The sequence below is a fragment of the Vicia villosa genome, linkage group LG2, assembly GCF_029867415.1.
Source record: "Vicia villosa cultivar HV-30 ecotype Madison, WI linkage group LG2, Vvil1.0, whole genome shotgun sequence".
In the NCBI taxonomy this organism is placed as follows: Eukaryota; Viridiplantae; Streptophyta; class Magnoliopsida; order Fabales; family Fabaceae; genus Vicia; species Vicia villosa.
Genome location: NC_081181.1, coordinates 192258993 through 192280243, shown reverse-complemented (window position 1 = coordinate 192280243; position 21251 = coordinate 192258993). Strand labels below are relative to the sequence as shown.

The 21251-nt window shown below is 36.2% G+C and overlaps 1 protein-coding gene across 2 annotated transcripts; it reads left to right on the top strand.

Annotated features, from left to right (window-relative positions):
* The first annotated feature begins 526 nt into the window (after nucleotides 1–526).
* Nucleotides 527–4393, top strand: LOC131653403 (BES1/BZR1 homolog protein 4-like). Of its 2 annotated transcripts, XM_058923535.1 has the most exons (3): nucleotides 527–1101; nucleotides 3180–3937; nucleotides 4064–4393. In XM_058923535.1, exons 1-3 carry the CDS (start codon nucleotides 886–888, stop codon nucleotides 4065–4067), a joined length of 978 nt encoding a protein of 325 aa, XP_058779518.1. In that variant the 5' UTR covers nucleotides 527–885; the 3' UTR covers nucleotides 4068–4393. The 2 variants fall into 2 exon arrangements, with proteins under 2 accessions (XP_058779518.1, XP_058779519.1); XM_058923536.1 differs by lacking the exon at nucleotides 4064–4393 and having other exon boundaries at nucleotides 3180–3941.
* Nucleotides 4394–21251: the final 16858 nt, after the last annotated feature.

Sequence of the window (21251 nt, the reverse complement as noted above, 5' to 3'; positions counted from 1 at the left end):
TAATACATTAATGACAGATTCAATTTAATTGTAATGACAGTTTTATCCTTAAAATGAAAGTAATCTATGGATTAATATGGGATTAGAATGTAATTAACAGAGGCATTACTTTTCTTCTTAGTATAGTATTGAAAACACAAACTTAAATTATAAGTAAGTCAAATTCAAATTTAATTCAACTCATTGAACTAGTAAATACCAGTACTAAACACCAATCATAAACCTACCACTTGTGTTTTTTTCCTTTTATTTTCTTTTCCAAATCTAAGCAATATTACGCTTTAATTAACCCCCTAACCTTTAGGACATTTCTTTCTTTTTTTATCCGTAATACCCACTGCCATATTTCGGGCAGTGCACCTCAGTCAACCTTAACACGTAGTCCACTCATGCACGTACAAATCCCACTCCACATTCATTTTTCCGTTTTCTCTCTCTTTATTTCCAGTGGCATCACCGTAAATAATCCAATAAACCATGTCTCATTTTATCACCTCAATGTATTTAGTCCACTTTTTCTTTCACACTTTCTCTTTCTTTCTTCACCCCATTCATTCGTTCATGATTTCTCTACACAATTTTCCGACGAGTTTTCCGGTCAACATCCTCCGTTAACTTCACTCCGGCGAATAACCGTTTCACTAGCTTAGATCTGATTAGATTAGATCATAACCAAAATCGATCAAACCAAAATTTTCAGTTCTGAATTTCTGATAAAAATTTTCAACTCCTTCAAACGTCGTCGTTTTTAGTCAATCTTCATCGCTTCTTGAATCAAGATTTATTTTACTCCGATTCAAACCTTCAAAGAGCTGTGAAATTATTTGTGTTACCGGAGTTTCTTTTTTTACTTCGTCGGCGGCGAGTTTTTTTTCCGACGAGGAAATGACGTCGGGGACGAGGCAACCAACGTGGAAGGAGAGAGAGAATAACAAGAGGAGAGAAAGAAGAAGAAGAGCTATAGCTGCGAAGATCTTCTCTGGTTTGAGAATGTACGGTAACTACAAGCTTCCGAAACATTGTGATAACAATGAAGTTCTCAAAGCTCTCTGTAATGAAGCCGGTTGGATCGTTGAACCGGATGGCACAACGTATCGTAAGGTAAGAAACAAGCAATTTAACTATAACTCTAGTTAGTATTTTTAATTTTTGATTAGTAGTATAATCTTGAGTTTTTCCTTCTAATTTTAGCATCAAGTTTTGTCTACGTAGTACCGACACCTCTGAAAAAAATTATCCGTCTCTGTATCAGATACTTACATCGACTCCTCTAATTACATTTAATTTATTTATTTATTTTAAATTATTATCAGTGTCGTTGTAGTTTTTGTGCTTCATTGATGATTGAGGTTTGGAATTCACAGTTTGTTGTGTGTGTGTGGGGTTTTGGTTTCTGAAAATTGCACATGGCACATGCTACTGACGCTAGCAAAATGATGTATAAGGGGAAGAGAAGAGAGTAAAATGCTACTAAGATGGTGCGGTGTTTAATGCTAGTACTTTTGATAATGTGTGATTTTGTTAATTTGATATTTATGGTGTATGGTAACGTGTTTATGAGAATTGGGTTAGATTCTTTCTTTTTTTGACTCGCCGGTGACCGTTAGATCTGGTCGGGGCTGTGTCTGTGGCACTGTGCCTTTCGCTTTAAAGCGTGAAGCACTAAAGATTCTCTCTATAGTGCGTTTTAAATTTGTTGATCCGTGAGAATTATTTAGGTGTAGCATAGATCTCGAGGGGAGGAAGAAAATGGCCATTTTGGTTTTTTTCACTTTTTTTATTATATCTCAGTTTGGACTTTTGGGGGCAATGGATTATAGAAAGCAAACAATTTTTTAACATGGGTACTTTGAATTTGAGAAATTGTTGAGGGTAGTTTTGTCAGGTTAGGTGTGTGATTGGTATATTTAGTTTGTTGCTGTGCTTGTTGCAATTTGGCAGAAGCTTTTGCAGAAATTGCATGGTACTCTGATTTGGAGAGCTACTTTTTTCCTTAGTTCCCGTGATTTTTCTTCTATTTTTAGGGGGTTGCGGTTGTATTTATTTAGATTTAGATCTTTATCTTTATTTTATGCAGTTTCACCTTTATTATTGATGACGCTCTCAAACTGAAAGAATGGCTGTATTCACTATTCAGTATTCACTCACCAGTTTTGTTTGTCCTCAATAGGATTTTCCTTGGTTGGACTTGTTTTCTTTTACTTTTTCCTTTTAATTGTTTTTGGGTAAAAAAGAGTAAAAAATGTGGTTGAGTGCGTGTGTTTAAACTTTAAAAGGGGTACATTTTTCTATCTTTGCTAAAAATGACATGTTTTAGCTAAGTGAACAAAAATTAACCAAGTTGGCAATCAATCCAGTTATATGTAATACAAGCAAACAGCTAACTTAATAGGCCAGAAGTTTTATGTACTGTTTTTGTTGATTTAATGATGCTGCAAACAGAATTGACATCTAGTTAATTTATGTTTTTAAGACAAGCTATATAACCAAGTTAATATCCAAAATTCTTAGAACAGAACTCTTCAATGTTTAAACTATAGGTTGCTATAATGTTCTTCAATAATGGAATGACTATAATTAAAATGAATAAAGTAAAAATGACAAAAACTTGATGTATTTATTGAACCAGACAGAGCCATAATAAACTGTAAGAGTAAAATTTTCCTTACTCTGACACCTGTAGGGGTAGAACTGTTTCTAGGAACTGATTCCCTTGTTACTCTTATATTTGTCAATATTTGTTTGATAAAATTCCTTCTTTGTATGTAGTTAACCATTGACAAAAAAGATGTTGGTCACTAACAAGCATTAAAGCATTAAAATTGAATTCATTGTTTTTTTTTTAAAGAAGGATGAATTCATTGTTAGCCCGACTTTTATATAAAAATCTACTTACATTCTGGCCTATGGTAAAAGGGAAATAATTGTCGCAACAATATCCAATAATAGCAAGCTCCTTTTCAAATTAGTAGGGTGATATATTAATTGAATGAAAGTTATACTTTTTGAGCATGTTAGATTCTTTGTTGAACGGAAAACTGTCAAACTGTTTGTTGCATATGGATCCATCTAATTGCTAAAATGATGTATCTTGATTTACAAATGCAAGTTATTTGAATGTCAAAATTTTGCGCATTCTATCTCTTATCGCTTGATATTAATAAAAGTTTAATTTAAAGGGATGCAAGCCTATGGAGCGCATGGATGTAGTAGGTGGTTCTGCAATGGGAAGTCCATGTTCATCTTACCATCCAAGTCCCTGTGCTTCCTACAACCCAAGCCCTGGCTCTTCATCCTTCCCTAGTCCGCGCTCATCCTCCCATGCTGTAAATCCTAATGGTGACGCCAATTCCCTAATTCCATGGCTCAAAAACCTCTCATCTGGATCTTCATCAGCATCCTCTTCCAAGCTTCCGCAACTATATGTTCATACCGGTTCCATTAGTGCTCCTGTCACTCCTCCACTTAGCTCTCCAACTGCCCGATCATCTCAGACAAAAGCTGACATCTGGGAGGATCAGTCCACTCGTCCTGGCTGGGGTGGGCAGCAGTACTCCTTCCTGCCTTCCTCCACCCCTCCAAGCCCAGGTCGCCAAGTTCTCGACCCAGATTGGTTTGCTGGGATTAGGATGCCCCAGGGTGGGCCAACTTCTCCTACATTTAGCCTAGTGGCTTCTAATCCATTTGGCTTCCGGGAAGAGGTTTTCTGCGGCAGTGATTCCCGCATGTGGACACCTGGACAAAGTGGGACATGTTCTCCAGCTATAGCTGCAGGCTCTGATCATAATGCTGACATACCAATGGCCGAAGCTATTTCAGACGAATTTGCCTTCGGAAACAGTGCAGCTGGTATGGTAAAGCCTTGGGAAGGAGAGAGGATCCATGAAGATTCCGGTTCAGATGATTTAGAGCTCACTCTTGGCAGCTCAAAGACCAGGTAGGTATTGAAAACATTTGAAAAATTAATGCAAAAAATAAAAGTATTTTTTATACATCAAAATTTTGGATTATTATATTTTTATTCTTTCAGAATAAAAATGTAACCTGAGTTGTTTCATTGCAGGTAAAGTGCTGCATAAATGAGCTATCCAAAAAGAAAGTGCTGCATAGATGAATAGTCAGTGGTCCCCTCAATATGATATTTGACTCTGTTTGTTCTATTCTGTAGAAAGGTTAGAAGAGGGAATTAAGGTGATGAAAGTGAGCATTTGCTCTTCCATTTTATTTTATTCATTTATTTTCCCTAAGGTCTTTATTTGTTCTTAAGTTATATATACAACTTTAGTTAGGTGTGGGGTGGTTTTGCAACCCTTTCATTTGATCAATCTTGTTAAACCCTTAAATTTAAATACTACTGGAAAGATCAATATACATGTATGGATTGGGTTGGTTTAGTTTTTACATTGAAAAAAGATTAGGCCAAGATTCAATTTTAACTGCATGACCAAAGAAGTTTACTAGTTTTTTATCACTTGTTTTTCTGATTTTATTTCACCTAAAATGGGTGACAAAAATTTACCATTTTCCTTAGATTTCTGAAATAATAAGAATTAAAGTTTGTTTCTAGTTTTTAATGATTGCTGGTGGTCCAGAACCACTGCGCCAGTACTTGCTATCTTCTCACTGATAATTTTTCTGAAACTGGAATGGATCTGTCCTCTGCTGATGTGGCTGTTTTTCGAATATCTTTGACCTGATATTTGAGATCTGATTTTCTTTGTCCTAGTCATGTCAATAGCTCCTGTAACGGTTCCATTCTGTGCTTGTGAAGTATATCGTTTTAGTCCTATTATTGATTATTTATGATAATAATGCAATGCAATCTTTCTACTCTCAAGCATCCTCGTTGTCACTTAAAAGCTAACTCGCCGATTAAAAGAAAAGCTCACTGAAAGAGATTACCCTCAGTGGATCAGAATTGAACAAAGTTGTATAGACCATATTCACTTTATTCAATAATTAGAGCTTTTTCTTTTATCTTAAATTAAAGTATGTATGACTGTCATTTTCATGGAGTGAAAGGAGCGTAAATATGGCAATGCCGGGTGACATTTATTTCAATTTTCATTATGAACATTGAAGATAGTAGAAAGTACGTAGGTAATATCTAATGATGACAAGAAGAACCAGAAAACCAAGAGCTACGGGTACCAAGCATGTAGGGAAATTATTAGTTGAAGAAGATTATTATGATCTGAGCTTTTACTTTAAAAAAAATTCTAAAAATAAAAGACAGACAGGCTAACAAGAGCAAAATGGAGATTTTATGTATTTAAATTTGAATATTGTTCACTCAATCTCATATATTGATCACTATTCCTTTGAAAATTCAAATAGGGTTTTCGCACCGTTCGAATATTAAAATTCGGATGCATCAATTATACCACAAAACTCTTCATAAAAAAGAATCTCTTATTTAAGCAAAAAATGTGTCTGGATTTTAATCTCCAGATTCACCCCTAAAACAATATTGCAGGTATAATTTGGCTGTGTCAAATATATGGGCGAATTTGAGTTTCAAAATTCGGACACATTCTTGATAGAGTTTTATACATTGCCTAGGTCTTTATTTCATAACTAATTTCAAAATTCGGACACATTCTTGATAGAGTTTTATACATTGCCTAGGTCTTTATTTCATAACTAATGGTTGAATCCGAAATTTAAAATTCAGACAAACCTCTAAACAATATTATGAACCTCTTGACAATACTTAAGAAAATTTCAATATGATTTTATAGCGGATAGATTATTCACACAATAAACCATACATATAAATTAGGCATAACTAAGACCAATTCATAACTCATTCAAAAATCATACATCAGTCATTCATAAAATACAACTAACAATACAAATTTTCAAATTGTTTACAAGGAACAAATTAAAACACAACTATTACCATGTATATCTAACACCCATGTTCATCCTTCGCCTCTTATATTGCAATGCATGTCGTGTCTCTACTAAGATTGAATTTAGGGTAACACTTTGAGGCGTACATTCTTGAAACTCTCCTCTAGCTATAACCTATCTCCTAATAGCAAAAATACGGTGACATATCTATAGTACATCCACAACTTGATGTTAGATCAAAGTGTATTCCTTATTAATCATAGTGCACAACTGCACTTATATGCACTATAAGAATACATAGTTGTTGTCATTACTTGAAAAGCAAGCAATTTCCAACTAACTCTCAACAAACTCTACAACTAACTACCAACCAAAACACAACAAGACTATACAACAAACTCTCCCTTACTTTGACTTTTATCACCAAAAATCAAGTAATACATGATAATTGTTCCACCCCTAAGCCCTCCCTCAATTTGACAAATGACTCAAGCTTCATTGACTTAGTGAGAATGTCTGCTAGTTGTTCATAAGGGTTTCAATGCTTTAACTCCATAATTCCATCATTGGTCAGGTTCCTGAGAAAATGAAACCTAGCATCTATGAATTTACACCTACCATGCATGATAAGAGTCTTCGATGGTTTGATTGAGGAACTGTTGTCACAGAAAATGATTGAGTTTTGCTTATGAGTAACTTTCAAATGGCCTAACAGATTTCTCAACCATACCCCTTGAGAAGCACGGGAGGATGCAAATACAAATTTTGCTTTTGTTATTGACAGTGTGCCAATTGGTTGTTTCTTTGAGGACCACAACACTACTCTTGAGCCTATCTTAAACACATACCCTGAGGTGAATTTCCTATCATCTTCACCTCTGGCATAATCTGAGTTTGCCCACCCTATCAATGGCAAGTTATTTGTACTTCCCTACTTATAAAGTATGACAAACTCTAAGGTGCCTGGCATGTACCTCATGATTCTTTTGACTACAACTACATGCATCTATGTAGGCCTGTCCATGTATCTTGTAACCAAGCACACTAAAAAATCCATGCTAAGTCTTGTTGCTAGAAGATACATCAAACTTCCTACCATTGGCTTGAAGATTGAGGCATCAATATCTCTACCACCTTCATCTTTAACCAAATTGAAACCTTGTACAATAGGACTGCATACCTTGATGCACTTTTCAACGCCAAATCTGGTTATAACTTCTTCTGCATATCTTTGTTGATGGATGAAGATTTCATCATTACCTTGCTTTACTTTAATTCCCAAGAAGTATATCATCCTTCCCAAGTCAATCATTGCAAACTATCCTTTCATTGACTGCTTAAACTCATCCATCATTTGCAAATAATTGCCTGTGTAAATAAGATCATCCACATTGAGGCTAACAATGCGAATTTTACCTTGAGCTCCATGCTTGACAAATAAAGTATGCTCATATCGAAACTTTTGAAACTTGCATACACTTAAGTATGACTCAATCCTGCTATATCGAGCCCTTGGAGCTTTTCTAAGACCATAGAGAGCCTTCCTTAGTTTATACACTATTTTTGAATTGCCTCGGTCATATCATGTAGGTTAGCTTATGTGTACATCTTCAGTGAGCTCAGCAATGCAGGAAAGCACTCTTCAAGAATACAAACAACCTTTAATTTGCTACAACTGTCAGTATTGTTCTAATGGTATCCCATCTGGCCACAGGTGCAAAGACCTCATTATAATTAATACCATGCCTTTGAGAGTACCTTTTTCCACCAATCTCGATTTGTGATTGTCAACATCTCCTTTTAATTGTACCTGGTTTTGTAAATCCACTTTACTCCAATAGTTTTTAAACCTTTGGGAAGTGTTGCCAGTTCCTAAGTGTCATTGCCCTCTATAGACTCTATACATCAAATTTGACAGATTCCTCATAGTTAGTAGGGTCATCATTTGAGTTAAAAACTACAAGATTTTGTAGTTGATTATTCTCTTCATTTTTTTATCCAGTTACATAATCATTAAGATACCTTGGAGGTTTTCTAATTCTATGAATTTATTCAGGTTCTTCATGTGTTTTTGTTCTTCCATTGCTATCTTCATCACTATGATTATCTGCAGGTTCTTCAATTATATCTTCTGCTACTCTTGCAGTTGTTACCTCTATATCTTTTTGTTGTGTAACTTCACTTTATTTTTCCATTTAGGCATGTGAGTCTATTAGACTGGCTTGATCTTTCTTATTCAAGTTCCAACTCTTTGCTTCTTTAAACACAACATCCTTTCTAATGATGACTTTCCCTACATTTGGTTCATACGGCTTGTAGGCTTTAGACTCTTCACTCACACCAAGATTTACACAATAAATATTTTTTCCATTCAATGTCCTCCTTTGTGCATCAGGAACATGAGCATGAGCCACACAGCAAAACACTCTAAAATAATTAACCGACAGCTTTGTTCCACTCCAACATTCTTCAGGTGCCATGTTCTTGATTGCAATAGTGGGGCTTCTATTCATGACATAGGTGGCCCATCTGGTTGCATCCGACCAAAAATGTTTAGGAACACTTCTACAAGACAACATACTTCTAACCATATTTATGAGAGTCCTATTTTTCCTTTCAAACACTCCATTTAGTTGTGGAGTATATGTAGTAGTCAATTTCCTTTTAATTCCTTGCAAGCTACAAAATTCATTGAAGGCATTTGATGTGAATTCTCCCCCTCTATCAATTCTAAGGCACTAAATCAAACAACTAGATTCCTTTTCAGCTAATGCCTTGAATCTTTAAAATACACCAAAGGCACAAGACTTTTCATTCAGAAAAAAGACCTAAGTTTTTCTACTATAATCGTCAGTAAAAGTGATGAAGTACATGTTTCCTTCAAGTAATTCAAGCTCCATGGGTCCATATATATATATGAGGAGGGATATATTTACTCCAGGGGTAAGTTATTATAACTTACTCCACATCTTGACCATTAATTCTTTTCAATCTAATGGTTAAAAATAATAAGTAATTAAATGTGGAGAGAGAAAATTATTACTTATTATTTTTAACAATTAGATTAAGAAAAATCAATGGTCTAGATTTGGAGTAAGTTAGAATAACTTACTCTTGGAGTAAATATATCCCTCCTCTCTCTCTCTCTCTCTCTCTCTCTCTATATATATATATATATATATATATATATATATATATATATATATATATATATAGAGAGAGAGAGAGAGAGAGAGAGAGATGAGAGATATATTGACTCCAAGAGTAAGTGTTGAACACTTACTCCAAATCTTAACCATTGATTATCATTAATCTAACGGCTTTAATTAATTTTTTATATAAAAAAATATTTCCAAAAATAATTAAATTTAATGATCAATTAAAACCGTTAGATTAATGAAAATCAATGGTTAAGATTTGGAGTAAGTGTTCGACACTTACTCTTGGAGTCAATATATCCCTCCTCATATATATATATATATATATATATATATATATATATATATATATATATATATATATATATATATATATATATCAGAGTGAACAAGTTTCAACTTTTCATTGGCCCTCAAAATTGATTGTTTAGGAACGGTTCTCTCTGTTGCTTTCCATTCAAGCAATCAATACATTTTTCTTCTATGTTTACTAGGGTTGGAAAACCCTTTACCATTTCCTTCTTCACAAGCATATTTAGTCCCTTGACACTCAAGTGTGCATACCTGAAAACATATTGGCATGATGTCTGGTGTAACATCCCGATTTTTATTAATTATATTATTTGGTGTTTTTAATAATTATTTTCTTAATTTAGTCATTTCTGACGTTTATTGAGATTTTCGCGTTTTGGGACGATTTAGTCGATATCGGTTCGGGATAGCGGGTCGATATTTAATCGAAAATTTTAATATTTTTAGTATTAAAAATATTAATGAGTTAATATTTGGCGTTTTGAGAATTTTCCTAAGAGGCATTATTTGTTGGGACCGAGATTTGATGTGTATAGTGAGCACAAGCGTTTGAATTATCTGGGAATATGAGGCAAAGGAGATAGTTGAAATTCTCGGAGGATTATGATTTTGTTTGAATTATCATCCTGGAAAAGCAAATGTCGTAGCCGATGCATTGAGTAGGAAATTATTGCATATGCCTATGTTGATGATTCAAGAGTTGGGATTGTTGGAACAATTTCGAGATTTGAGTTTAGTTGTGAAGCGACTATTTCGTGTGTTAAGCTTGGTATGTTGAAACTTGTAGTATTCTTGACGAGATTAGAGAGAGTCAGAATTAGATTTGGTATTAGTTGACGAGATGCGCTTATTTTATTCCAGTGAGGATGGATTATCGGATAGAGAGACTTGCTAAGTTTGACATCGAGAGAACGGTGTGTTTGCATGGTATATTCCATTCGAGTATTGGAGCGGCATCCTTGGAAGCTTGTATGGTTGAATATATGGAACATTTTGTATTGGTATGAATCGGGAGAGAGTAAGTGTGGTTTCGGTGTCAAAATGGTTGTGTCGATTGAATTTTCGAGGACGAAAATATTCTATGTGGGGGAGAGTTGTAACATACCGATTTTTATTAATATTTTTATTAATTATATTATTTGGTGTTTTTAATAATTATTTTCTTAATTTAGTCATTTCTGACGTTTATTGAGATTTTCGCGTTTTGGGACGATTTAGTCGATATCGGTTCGGGATAGCGGGTCGATATTTAATCGAAAATTTTAATATTTTTAGTATTAAAAATATTAATGAGTTAATATTTAGCGTTTTGGGAATTTTCTGAGTAATTAAGATTAGACCAAAAATATGAGACTTTGAGTAATAAGTAGTATATTTTATTAGGCTCATTTGTGTGTTAATTATTTATTTAATTGTTATGTGATATAATAATTAATTTTGTGTATAATTGTGTTTATTGGGTTTGATGGGTTAATTGAGTTATTAGAGATATATATCTAATTGGGCCTATTTATTAGAGTGAGAAGTAAATAGGGGGTGTTATCTTTTAAGCCCATTTTATAAACCATAAGATAGTAAGGGTTTAGTGAGAGTAGGGATATCATTTCATTTGGTCATTTTCAAGAGAAGAGAAAGGGGAGAAAGGAGGCTAAGAGAGGAGAAGAGCAAAAGCTAGGGTTTGAAGAAATTGAAGAGGTAAGGGGGAGAATCCTTATTATTATGGGTTAGTATGATTGGGTCAATGGGTAGATTAACATGAATTAGATTGTTATGAAGATAACAAAGCCCAAAAGAATTAAGAAGCAACCCATGTGGCTGAAAGACTTTATCGTAAAATAAAGGGGTGCAATTAGTAGTATTTTAATTTATATTTGTGATATTAGAATCTGGCTGGCCCATAGCCCATTTAGGGGATATAAACCCTACTATATAAATTGTATGCTGCAGCCATTAATGAAGAAGAAGAAAAGTTGTTTTGTTTAATTGTCTTTTTATGCAATTTTAGATCTAGGGTTCCTAACATTAATTTATCATTGGTGCTTTCATCAATATTACTCACTCCTTCCATGGCTCCACCAAAACCTCCAAACCCTTCTTCCAAAGAAATTTTGGAAGAGGCTATCCAAATGTCTACCCAACACTTTAACAATGCTATGGCTGAAACTCAAGAACAAATAGATGTAAGGTTTGCACAAATTTCTGCATCTATAGCTCAACAAATGGGGGAGATCCATACAAGGCTGAATTCCGAAAGGGAAGATGAAGATTCTAAGTATGAAGCTATCATGGCTGCCATTCAAAAAGCTGGCCTAAACCGTGAGAAACAGCCCATGACAGCAGCGGCCACCCATTCAGCGTCACACTCAGGTACTACATAGCATTCTGCTACTGTTTCTTTTGGTTCCCCTCCTTTCACACAGACCCTCACATCTGCACACTCCCCTCTTAGAAACTCACCAAACCATCTACACAGCACCCCCCATCCTACTGTTTTTACTACCCCCACACTGACAGCAACACCCCCACCGCCTCCTTTTCACACATATCTCCCATATATTCATCCACAAACTACTTTCATACCACCCCAAACCCTTCCCCACCCTTTCCCACAGCCAGACCTTTACCCACAACAACCCCAAATTCCTGCCTTACCCCCCCTACGTTCCCCTAAACTCGAATTGCCATTATTTGATGGGTCTAATCCGTCAGAGTGGCTTTTTCAAGCAGACCAGTATTTTAGTTTCTATAACCTACCACCTGAAAATCGCATGTCTCTTGTTTCTTTCTATATGAAAGGAGACGCATTAAGTTGGTTCAAATGGATGCACCAAAATCGTTTGTTGACGAATTGGGCTAATTTCACACGTGATTTGGAACTCATATTTGGTCCTTCTACCTTTGAGAATCACCAAGCAGAATTATTCAAATTAAAACAAATGGGTTCTGTTATGGAGTATCAAACTAAATTTGAGCAACTTGGTAACAAGGTTGTTGGTTTACCAGCTGAAGCAATACTTAATTGTTTCATTTCCGGATTACAAATAGATATTCAAAATGAGTTAGCCATTCACAAGCCCACCTCTATATCTCAAGAAATTGGCTTAGCAAAGTTGATCGAATCCAAAATTAAGGATGCTAAAACCAAATTCTCCCCACACAACAGCCTAAAGCCCACCATGTACACAAAACCACCACTAGCTACTACTGTCCCGTCCCATTTCAAAACCCAGAATCCTATCCCACAAAACAGCAGCCCCACACAAAAACCTTTCAACACACAGCAGCCGAAAACCCCAATTCGGAAACTCACTCAAGCACAGTTACAAGAAAGACGTGCACAAGGTCTTTGTTTTAATTGCGACGAAAAATTCTTTACGGGTCACAAATGTTCTACGGGCAGATTTCTTATTCTAGTCGCAGATGATGACGTGGGTGTTGAACACGTGGAGGTGGAAGAGAACACAGATTGTGTTCATGAACAAGACTTGAATGATACTTATTTTCAACTTTCCCCTCAAGCGGTCACGGGGCAGTTCTCACCACAAACTCTCAAATTCAAAGGATCAATTGCAGGATTACAAGTGATGGTTCTAGTTGACACAGGCAGTACACACAATATTTTGCAGCCAAGGATTGCCCAACATTTAAATCTCAGAACTACCCCTATTAATCACTTTTCAGTTATGGTGGGTAACGGATCTCATTTACAATGCGAAGGAATCTGCCACCAAGTTGAACTCTCACTTCAAAATAAATCATTCACTCTTACTTTCTATTTGTTACCAATTGAAGGGGCGGATATTGTTTTGGGTATGGCTTGGCTAAGGACACTAGGACCCATTCAGGCAGATTTTTCTATCCCTTCCCTCACCTTTCATCATCAAGAAAAACCCATGACATTGACCGGTGATCCTAGTTCAAAACCTATGCATACTACTTTCCATCAGCTGCGTCAACTTATACACACAGACTCTGTCGCATCTTTTCATTTATTACTTTTAGAACCCACCCAACCTACTTTTCCAGCCAATGACAAACCATCGCCTATTTTACCAAACCAAATCACCAACCTTTTAACCAAATTCCAATCTATTTTCCAACAACCCAAAGGCCTCCCACCACCTAGACCACAAGACCATCATATTAACCTTCTTCCAAACACTCCTCCCATCAATGTTAAGCCATATCGATACCCCCACTCAAAAAAAGACGCCATGACTACCCTAATCCAACAGATGCTTCAGGATGGTACAATTATTCCTAGCACAAGCCCTTTTTCCTCCCCGGTCCTACTCGTGAAAAAGAAAGATGGAACATGGCGTTTTTGTGTAGACTATCGCGCACTAAACGCTGTTACTATCAAAGACAGATTCCCCATCCCAACTCTTGATGAATTATTAGATGAGCTAGGCTCAGCTACCATTTTTTCTAAGATAGATTTGTGTTCTGGTTACCACCAGATCAGAGTTGCATCGAAAGACACATATAAAACAGCTTTTCGCACTTTTGACGGACACTATGAATTCCTAGTTATGCCATTTGGCTTGACTAACGGACCTTCTACGTTCCAGTCGGCAATGAATGACTTATTAAGACATTTTCTTAGACGATTTGTCCTAGTTTTTTTTTATGACATTTTCATTTATAGTTCAAATTTTAGTGACCATATTGACCATTTGCAGGTGGTGTTTAACTTACTACAGGAACAATCTTTCTTTGTTAAGTTATCTAAGTGTGTGTTTGCAGCTAAACAAATTGATTATTTGGGGCACATAATTTCGGCGAGTGGCGTTGCACCCGATTCAGAAAAAGTAAAAGCAATAATGGAATGGCCACAGCCACGTTCTCTCTCGACTCTCCGTGGATTTTTAGGACTCACCATATTTTATCGCCGTTTTGTTCAAAACTACGCCGCACTCGCCGCTCCGCTCACCGATTTACTTCGTTCCACTAGATTTTCATGGAGTACAGAGGCTGACAGCGCTTTTACAATGCTCAAAAATAAAATGACCAACATGTCGGTCTTAGCGGTGCCAAATTTTACAAAGATATTTAATATTGATACAGACGCGTCGGGAGTAGCCATCGGCGCGGTGTTATCGCAGGAAGGTCATCCCATAGCATTCTTCAGTAAGAAGTTGTGTCCTCGCATGCAAGAAGCGTCAGTGTACGTTCGGGAGATGTTCGCCATTATAGAAGCTGTAAAAAAATGGCGTCAATATTTAATTGGTCATAAATTTCACATCTATACAGATCAGAAGAGTCTACGTGATTTACTACTACAAAGGATTCAAACACCAGAACAACAAAGATGGACGGCTAAACTTTAAGGTTTTGATTCCGAAATTTCGTACAAACCTGGAAAATCAAACATGGTTGCAGATACCCTGAGTAGAAAATTTGACAAAGCAGAACCTTTACTTTTGGCTATATCTTCTCCCATTCCGGATCTGTTTCGCACCTTGCAAGAGTTTTAAAGAATAGATCACAGGGGACGGCAAATATTAGAATTGGCAAATCACAAGAGTGGAGAATATTCAGTGTCACAAGGTATCCTACACTACAAGAACAGAGTATACATACCAGATCTGGAAAACTTGCGACAGCAGATTATGGAGGAATACCATCATACACCTGAGGAGGGACATTCGGGAGTCAAAGCATCACTCGCTCGTCTGCGCACTTCCTTTTGTTGGCCGGGTATTTACCTTGCAGTGAAAACTTTGGTTAAGAAGTGTATGGTATGTCAACAAAACAAGTACGAAACACAAAAGAAAAAGGGTCTGCTACAACCATTGCCCATTCCAGAAAGAGTATGGGAGGACATTACAATGGATTTCATAACAAACTTACCCAACTCAAGCGGACACACAGTAGTTTGGGTCCTGTGCGATCGTCTCAGCAAGTTTGTCCACTTTCTCCCGCTCCCAACGCATTTCACAGCTCGAGATCTGGCTACTCGTTTCACAGTGGAGATTTTTCGCCTTCATGGTATTCCCCGATCCATAGTCTCTGACCGAGATCCTCTATTTTTGAGCAAGTTCTGGAAACATTTCTTCAAGCTACAAGGAACACACCTGAAATATAGCACATCATATCACCCAGAGACCGATGGACAGACAGAAGTGGTTAATCGTTCATTAGAAACGTACCTGCGTTGTTTTGTCGGCGACCATCCTTGCAAGTGGCACCAATTCTTGCATCTGGCGGATATTGGTACAAAACTTCTTTTCACACAGCAATCCAAATGTCTCCGTTCAGGGCCTTGTATGGTCGCGACCCCCCGAAACTTATTGACTATGTCACTGACGCAGCTACTGAGGAAGGTTTGAATCACACCTTGCAACAACAACACACGGTATTAACAGAGTTAAAGGAACATCTGAAGCGTAGCAGAATCACGATGGAAAAACAAGCGAATCTCAAAAGAAGAAGTTTTACCTTTAAAGAAGGAGACCTTGTTCTGTTAAGACTAAAGCCGTATCGTCAAACCACGGTGGTCAAGCGTCACTCCCAGAAATTGGCTAAACGGTATTTTGGCCCCTATCGGGTCATAAAAAGAGTTGGATCTGTCGACTACCTGCTAGATCTACCGTCGTCCTCTCGTATTCACCCGGTTATCCATGTTTCGTTGCTGAAACCATATCACGGTGAGGATCCGACATCAGAATTTCACCCTCTTCCACGGCCAGATTTGGTTGAGTTCTCCAACACACATGAACAGCAGGACCTACAAAATACAGATCAAAGCTCAAATAACGTTACATATCAGACACAGAATCTACTTGTAAAGGGTTCACCGAGAGACAAGACGAAAATACCTCTTCCAAACTCCAGCACCGTATATCCATTGTCGAAGGAACAAAAGGGAACTGGTTTGAGTGAAGCCAGTTTGAAAAACGTGTGTGTTGGAAGCCAAGAATTTTTTCAGAACTCTGTGGAACAACAAAGAGGAAAGAAGCAAATGGTGAAAAGTGCAAAGGACATGGTACTTAACTCTTCAGCAAAGTTAGTAAGTACACCTTCATGTTTTGACCATCCTACCCCTGGGGTCTCCAACGACTCTTTGTCCTTTTTCAAAGAAGCCAGCAAATTTTTAACCCCAGCCAGCTGTAACGCACGCGTAGGCGTGTCCCGAGGATCTCCCACTGCCCAAGTTTTTTCTTCTGATCCCAACATGCAATCCCAACCGTTGCCTCAGATTCTCCCTTATCCTTCTGTGATTTCCCAATCTCCAAGGTTATCTCCTCACCTGCCCACCGAAATCTCCCCCATTAGCTGTCCGGTTTCTCATTATGGGCCCACGTTTGCTCCAGCCAGCCCAAGCACCAGTACTGTTTCTACTGACCCAACACCTTTGAACCTTGAGGACAAGGTTCCTTATGGGGCCCAGAGTAATGTTATGAAGATAACAAAGCCCAAAAGAATTAAGAAGCAACCCATGTGGCTGAAAGACTTTATCATAAAATAAAGGGGTGCAATTAGTAGTATTTTAATTTATATTTATGATATTAGAATCTGGCTGGCCCATAGCCCATTTAGGGGATATAAACCCTACTATATAAATTGTATGCTGTAGCCATTAATGAAAAAGAAGAAAAGTTGTTTTGTTTAATTGTCTTTTTATGCAATTTTAGATCTAGGGTTCCTAACATTAATCTATCATAGATTTTATTTTGATTGAAACTATAATGTTGTTTTGAACTGTGTCGTAATGAATTTGTTTGTCATGGTTTGCTATTGTGTTCATGTAGATTGAATTAGTAAATGAAATAGGAAAAACAGAATTGAAACGAATATTGTATGCTTGGAAATAAATTGAATCTGGATAGGATAAAAAAAAGATTATGTCCTGTTTTGTTCTTCAACGCCTACTGTAGCGACATTGTTTTGACATATATGTGCTCGTTTCATGATGGTTATATACACAGTAGATATCACACTCATTTATATGGGTATATGTGTTGGATCAATACTGTAGCTTATATATTCCATACAATTACTGTAGCGTGATTATTTAAATTCACTATAGCTTCAATTCATTGTATTGTGGTTTGTATATTATGTTTTTGGAGTACTGAGTATATAAAATAGAAATAGCTGCACATTGGTTAATTTGAGGTAGTTATCTTGAATTTGTTTCATATATACATATATAACTAAGAAAAATGGGAATTGAAAACGTATATATATTGAAATTGAGAACACAATAGCCTTAGTGGAATATATTGAATTGAACAGTAGTATATTAGAAATTGGAAATGCATAAATTGAAATATAATAAAAATAAGAATAGTATATTGAATTGTGTAACAGTAGCAAAACAAAAATGAAAATTAAAACAGTCCCGTTTGACCGAATAGCGGAATTAAGCGATATAATTAGTTGTCCGGAATTTGATGAAAATTTATGTGGTAGTTAAGTTTAATTAGTAGATTAATGTGGTGGTGTTATTTTGTTGAAAATGTGATATTTACGAACCGACCGAAATTGTGAGATTTAAATATCTTTATATTAAATATTGGTTTTTAGAATAGAAAATGAATTAGAAACTTAAAAATAATGAAGTGTATTTATTAATTAGTTGATTTACTTAATAGTTAAAATTAATTTCAATAAGTATAATTGATTGGAATATAATAGATATTGAATTGATTATTCGTTTGTCGATAACTTACGGTATTTTGGAAAGTTGACCGTAATTGCATTTTGACCAAATACTAATGAATTGATACTTGGTTTGGAAGTATATTCTTATATTTTGTTGGCAATATGAATTAACATGAGATAGTATGATTTACTAGTGTTAATTGTATTTTGTAAATCATAATTGAATACTGTTTCTATTATGTGGGTTGATATCAATGTGTTGTGAATGTTGTGTACAATTTGATATATAATTCATAGAGTTGAATTATTATGGGTATGCGAAGTTAAGATTGATGAGATAATCTTAATTGCATAGTTGGTTGGTAATTGTACATTCATTCATGGCATAGTCGGCTTTATTGTGGAAGCGGTGAAACTGTGGGTTCACATGGTAATAGACGGTGATCCTTGAATGGAAATAGACGTAGAGTACGTTGATCCTTAATTGGAAACATACGTGGTGGCTTTGATCTTGTCCGGATCGAAAGCGTGGCTTGGATTCTAGATATTGAATCGGAAAGCGGTGAAACGTTGGGTTCACATTGCGGTACCACATGCATAGCGTCACATATCTTGCATTGAGTCACGTTAGAATTATGCGATAATTGAATATGTGAAGTTGATGTAGTTGTGATGTGTGTATGAGCTTGATAACTAAAATGAGTGATGTTTGAATACATATTTGATTAAATGGGTGAATATGTGATAATTATGGTTTTTGTGCGTAATTGAGAATATAATATTAGAATTGAAATATTATACTCTTTATACTTGTCGTATACTTGATAACATGTAAAATATCGATCGATTATTATTATCTACATGGTTATACATAGTGTGATTAATTACTTAGATTGTTGATTTAACCATTGTATCTTATTATACTTTCTTCATAATGATTCGTATTCTCACCCTTCTGTTTTAATGTTGCCCTCGTTTGGCGACATGCAGGTTCTGGAGTTTAGTAGCTCGTGCGTGATCTAGCTGGAGATTCTTCCGTGATTGTTGGAGATTAGGTAGTGAGTCGATGCTCTGGTCATGTAACACTGGGTAGATTAGTCGTGTTGAACTCATATTTCTACTTGGTTATGTATTATGTTTATGACTTGAGACCTTGTTATTTGGCTACTTGTTGTTTGAGAGGCTTTCAAGCCAAAATTTCTGATTATGATTTATTTTATGTTGAGATGATTATTGAGATATGATCATGGTATGGGACATGAATCATTTTATGAAATACATGAGTATTTTAGTATTTTCCGCTGTGAATGCATATTCTGTGTGAATTGTATTTAAATGTTAGGTGTTATTTGAAATGACCAGGTGTATCGTATATTGTAGATAAATGTTGTCGGTTTTTAAAAGCTTTTAGTTTTTGAAAACGTCGATGTGATGCCCTTTTGAATTATATGCATGCTCATTCTCTGATTATATGCTTATTTATTTTGGGGTATAAAAGGGGTGTTACATTTGGTGCATGAATCGCACACATCCTATTATGGGACATATGAGCAGTCAAGATCAGGGCCTTTTCCTCGTGAATGATTTGGCACGAGTCGTGCTTGAAACCCATTCTCAACCTCTTCTATTGAAGTTGTCCAATGCTGAGAAGATTGTTCCTTAATCCTAGCATGTAATAGACATCAGTTATCACATGTGACTTATTGTTGAAACTTAGCTTAACATTCTCTTTTCCCATGACTGACATTATTGAGTTATCACCAAGCTTGATTGTTTCCTTGAAACTTCCATCAAAGTCAAAGAGCCAAGCCTTAATTCCAACCATATGATTTATGCATCCAAAATCCAAGTACCAAATTTCATCCTTGTCCCAACTTTTTGATTCACTCTTGGTCGTCATAATCACTTCCTCTTTCTCATCAAACTCTCTATAGTTTGCACCCTCCTCCAAGCTAGGACACTCACTTTGATAGTGATCTAGCTTGTGGAATTTGTAGTACTCCACAAATTATTTGATTTTTCTTCCTCTATCATGACCTCTTCCTGAGGATCTTCCTATGCCTCTCCATATACCTCTTTCTGCATTAGACACCTTTAGTGCTTATTCCTCAACACCATCCTTTTTACCCTTCATTCTTTGCTCATACACAAGTAAGTTATTTTTTAATTAATCAATGGAAATAGTCATCACATCATTAGACTCTTCAGTTGAGCACAAAACATAGTTGAACTTTATTGACATTGACCTCAAGACTTTCTCAATAACCATTGTAATGGTAAAAAAAGTACATAGTGTGCATATTCCCCTATCAAGGGAAGGGAGACTTAGAGGCCCTTGTAGATATATTACTCTTTAGTATATTGAGGTCTTGGTCACGATGGTGAGAAGTCTTGTACAATGGTTTTGAGGTTGTTTAAGGGACCAATTCAAGTGAGGTGAGAGATCCTGCAAACGGCCGATGCTGCTTGGTTGCAGGCATGCAATTAGATTAATTGTATATGTTACTATGGTAATGAACGTAGTGCTCTTTGAGTAGTGAATAGTGTATATGACTTAGAGTCTGTCCATTTTTTTCTTGGAGGGATGATGTATTTATATGAGTTTATAGTACATAGGGTTTTATCTCCCCAGACGTGGTCTTAATTGTTCCCTTGTTACTAGGGGAGGTTAATAACCAGGTATATTCAAGAAGTCAATGGGGACTCTCTCTTGTTTGACTCCCACATTTGCGGAACCTCTCAGGCTTATCCCTTAGATTTTGTCTAGGAGACCCAACTCTTAGGAGAGGTCGCCTTAGTCTAGGATTTTACCAAATATAACACTACACTTGACAACACACATGCATAAGTTAGAAAATGTTCGCCTTGTGGTATCTTTATACATATCTCCCCATCTTCCGTGCATGGCTCTAGGATGACATCTTTTACACTTCTAGTGGAAAATATTGTTAACTTTCTATGAAACCCATGTGCTCTAGCTTCATTAGTGAACAAATAATCGGCACGAACTACTTAGTTATAGAAATGATCCATGCTTGTTTCTTAAGTAACATCTACATTCTCACCAGTTATAGGTAAGAAGATACCAAAACAATGCCATTATCGTTATATTCAATGCTATAATAACTACTAGAACTACTATCATAACTCCTAAACATTTTTATCTTAACGGACCTTGGGTTTCCTCTACCATCTGCTCACCTAAAACTTTCAATACATCAACGTCATAACTCCCACCTTTCTTCTTGAGTGTTAGGCTCAATCACATTACCACTCGCATCACAATCCTTAAGAAAATCCATCTTCATATTACAG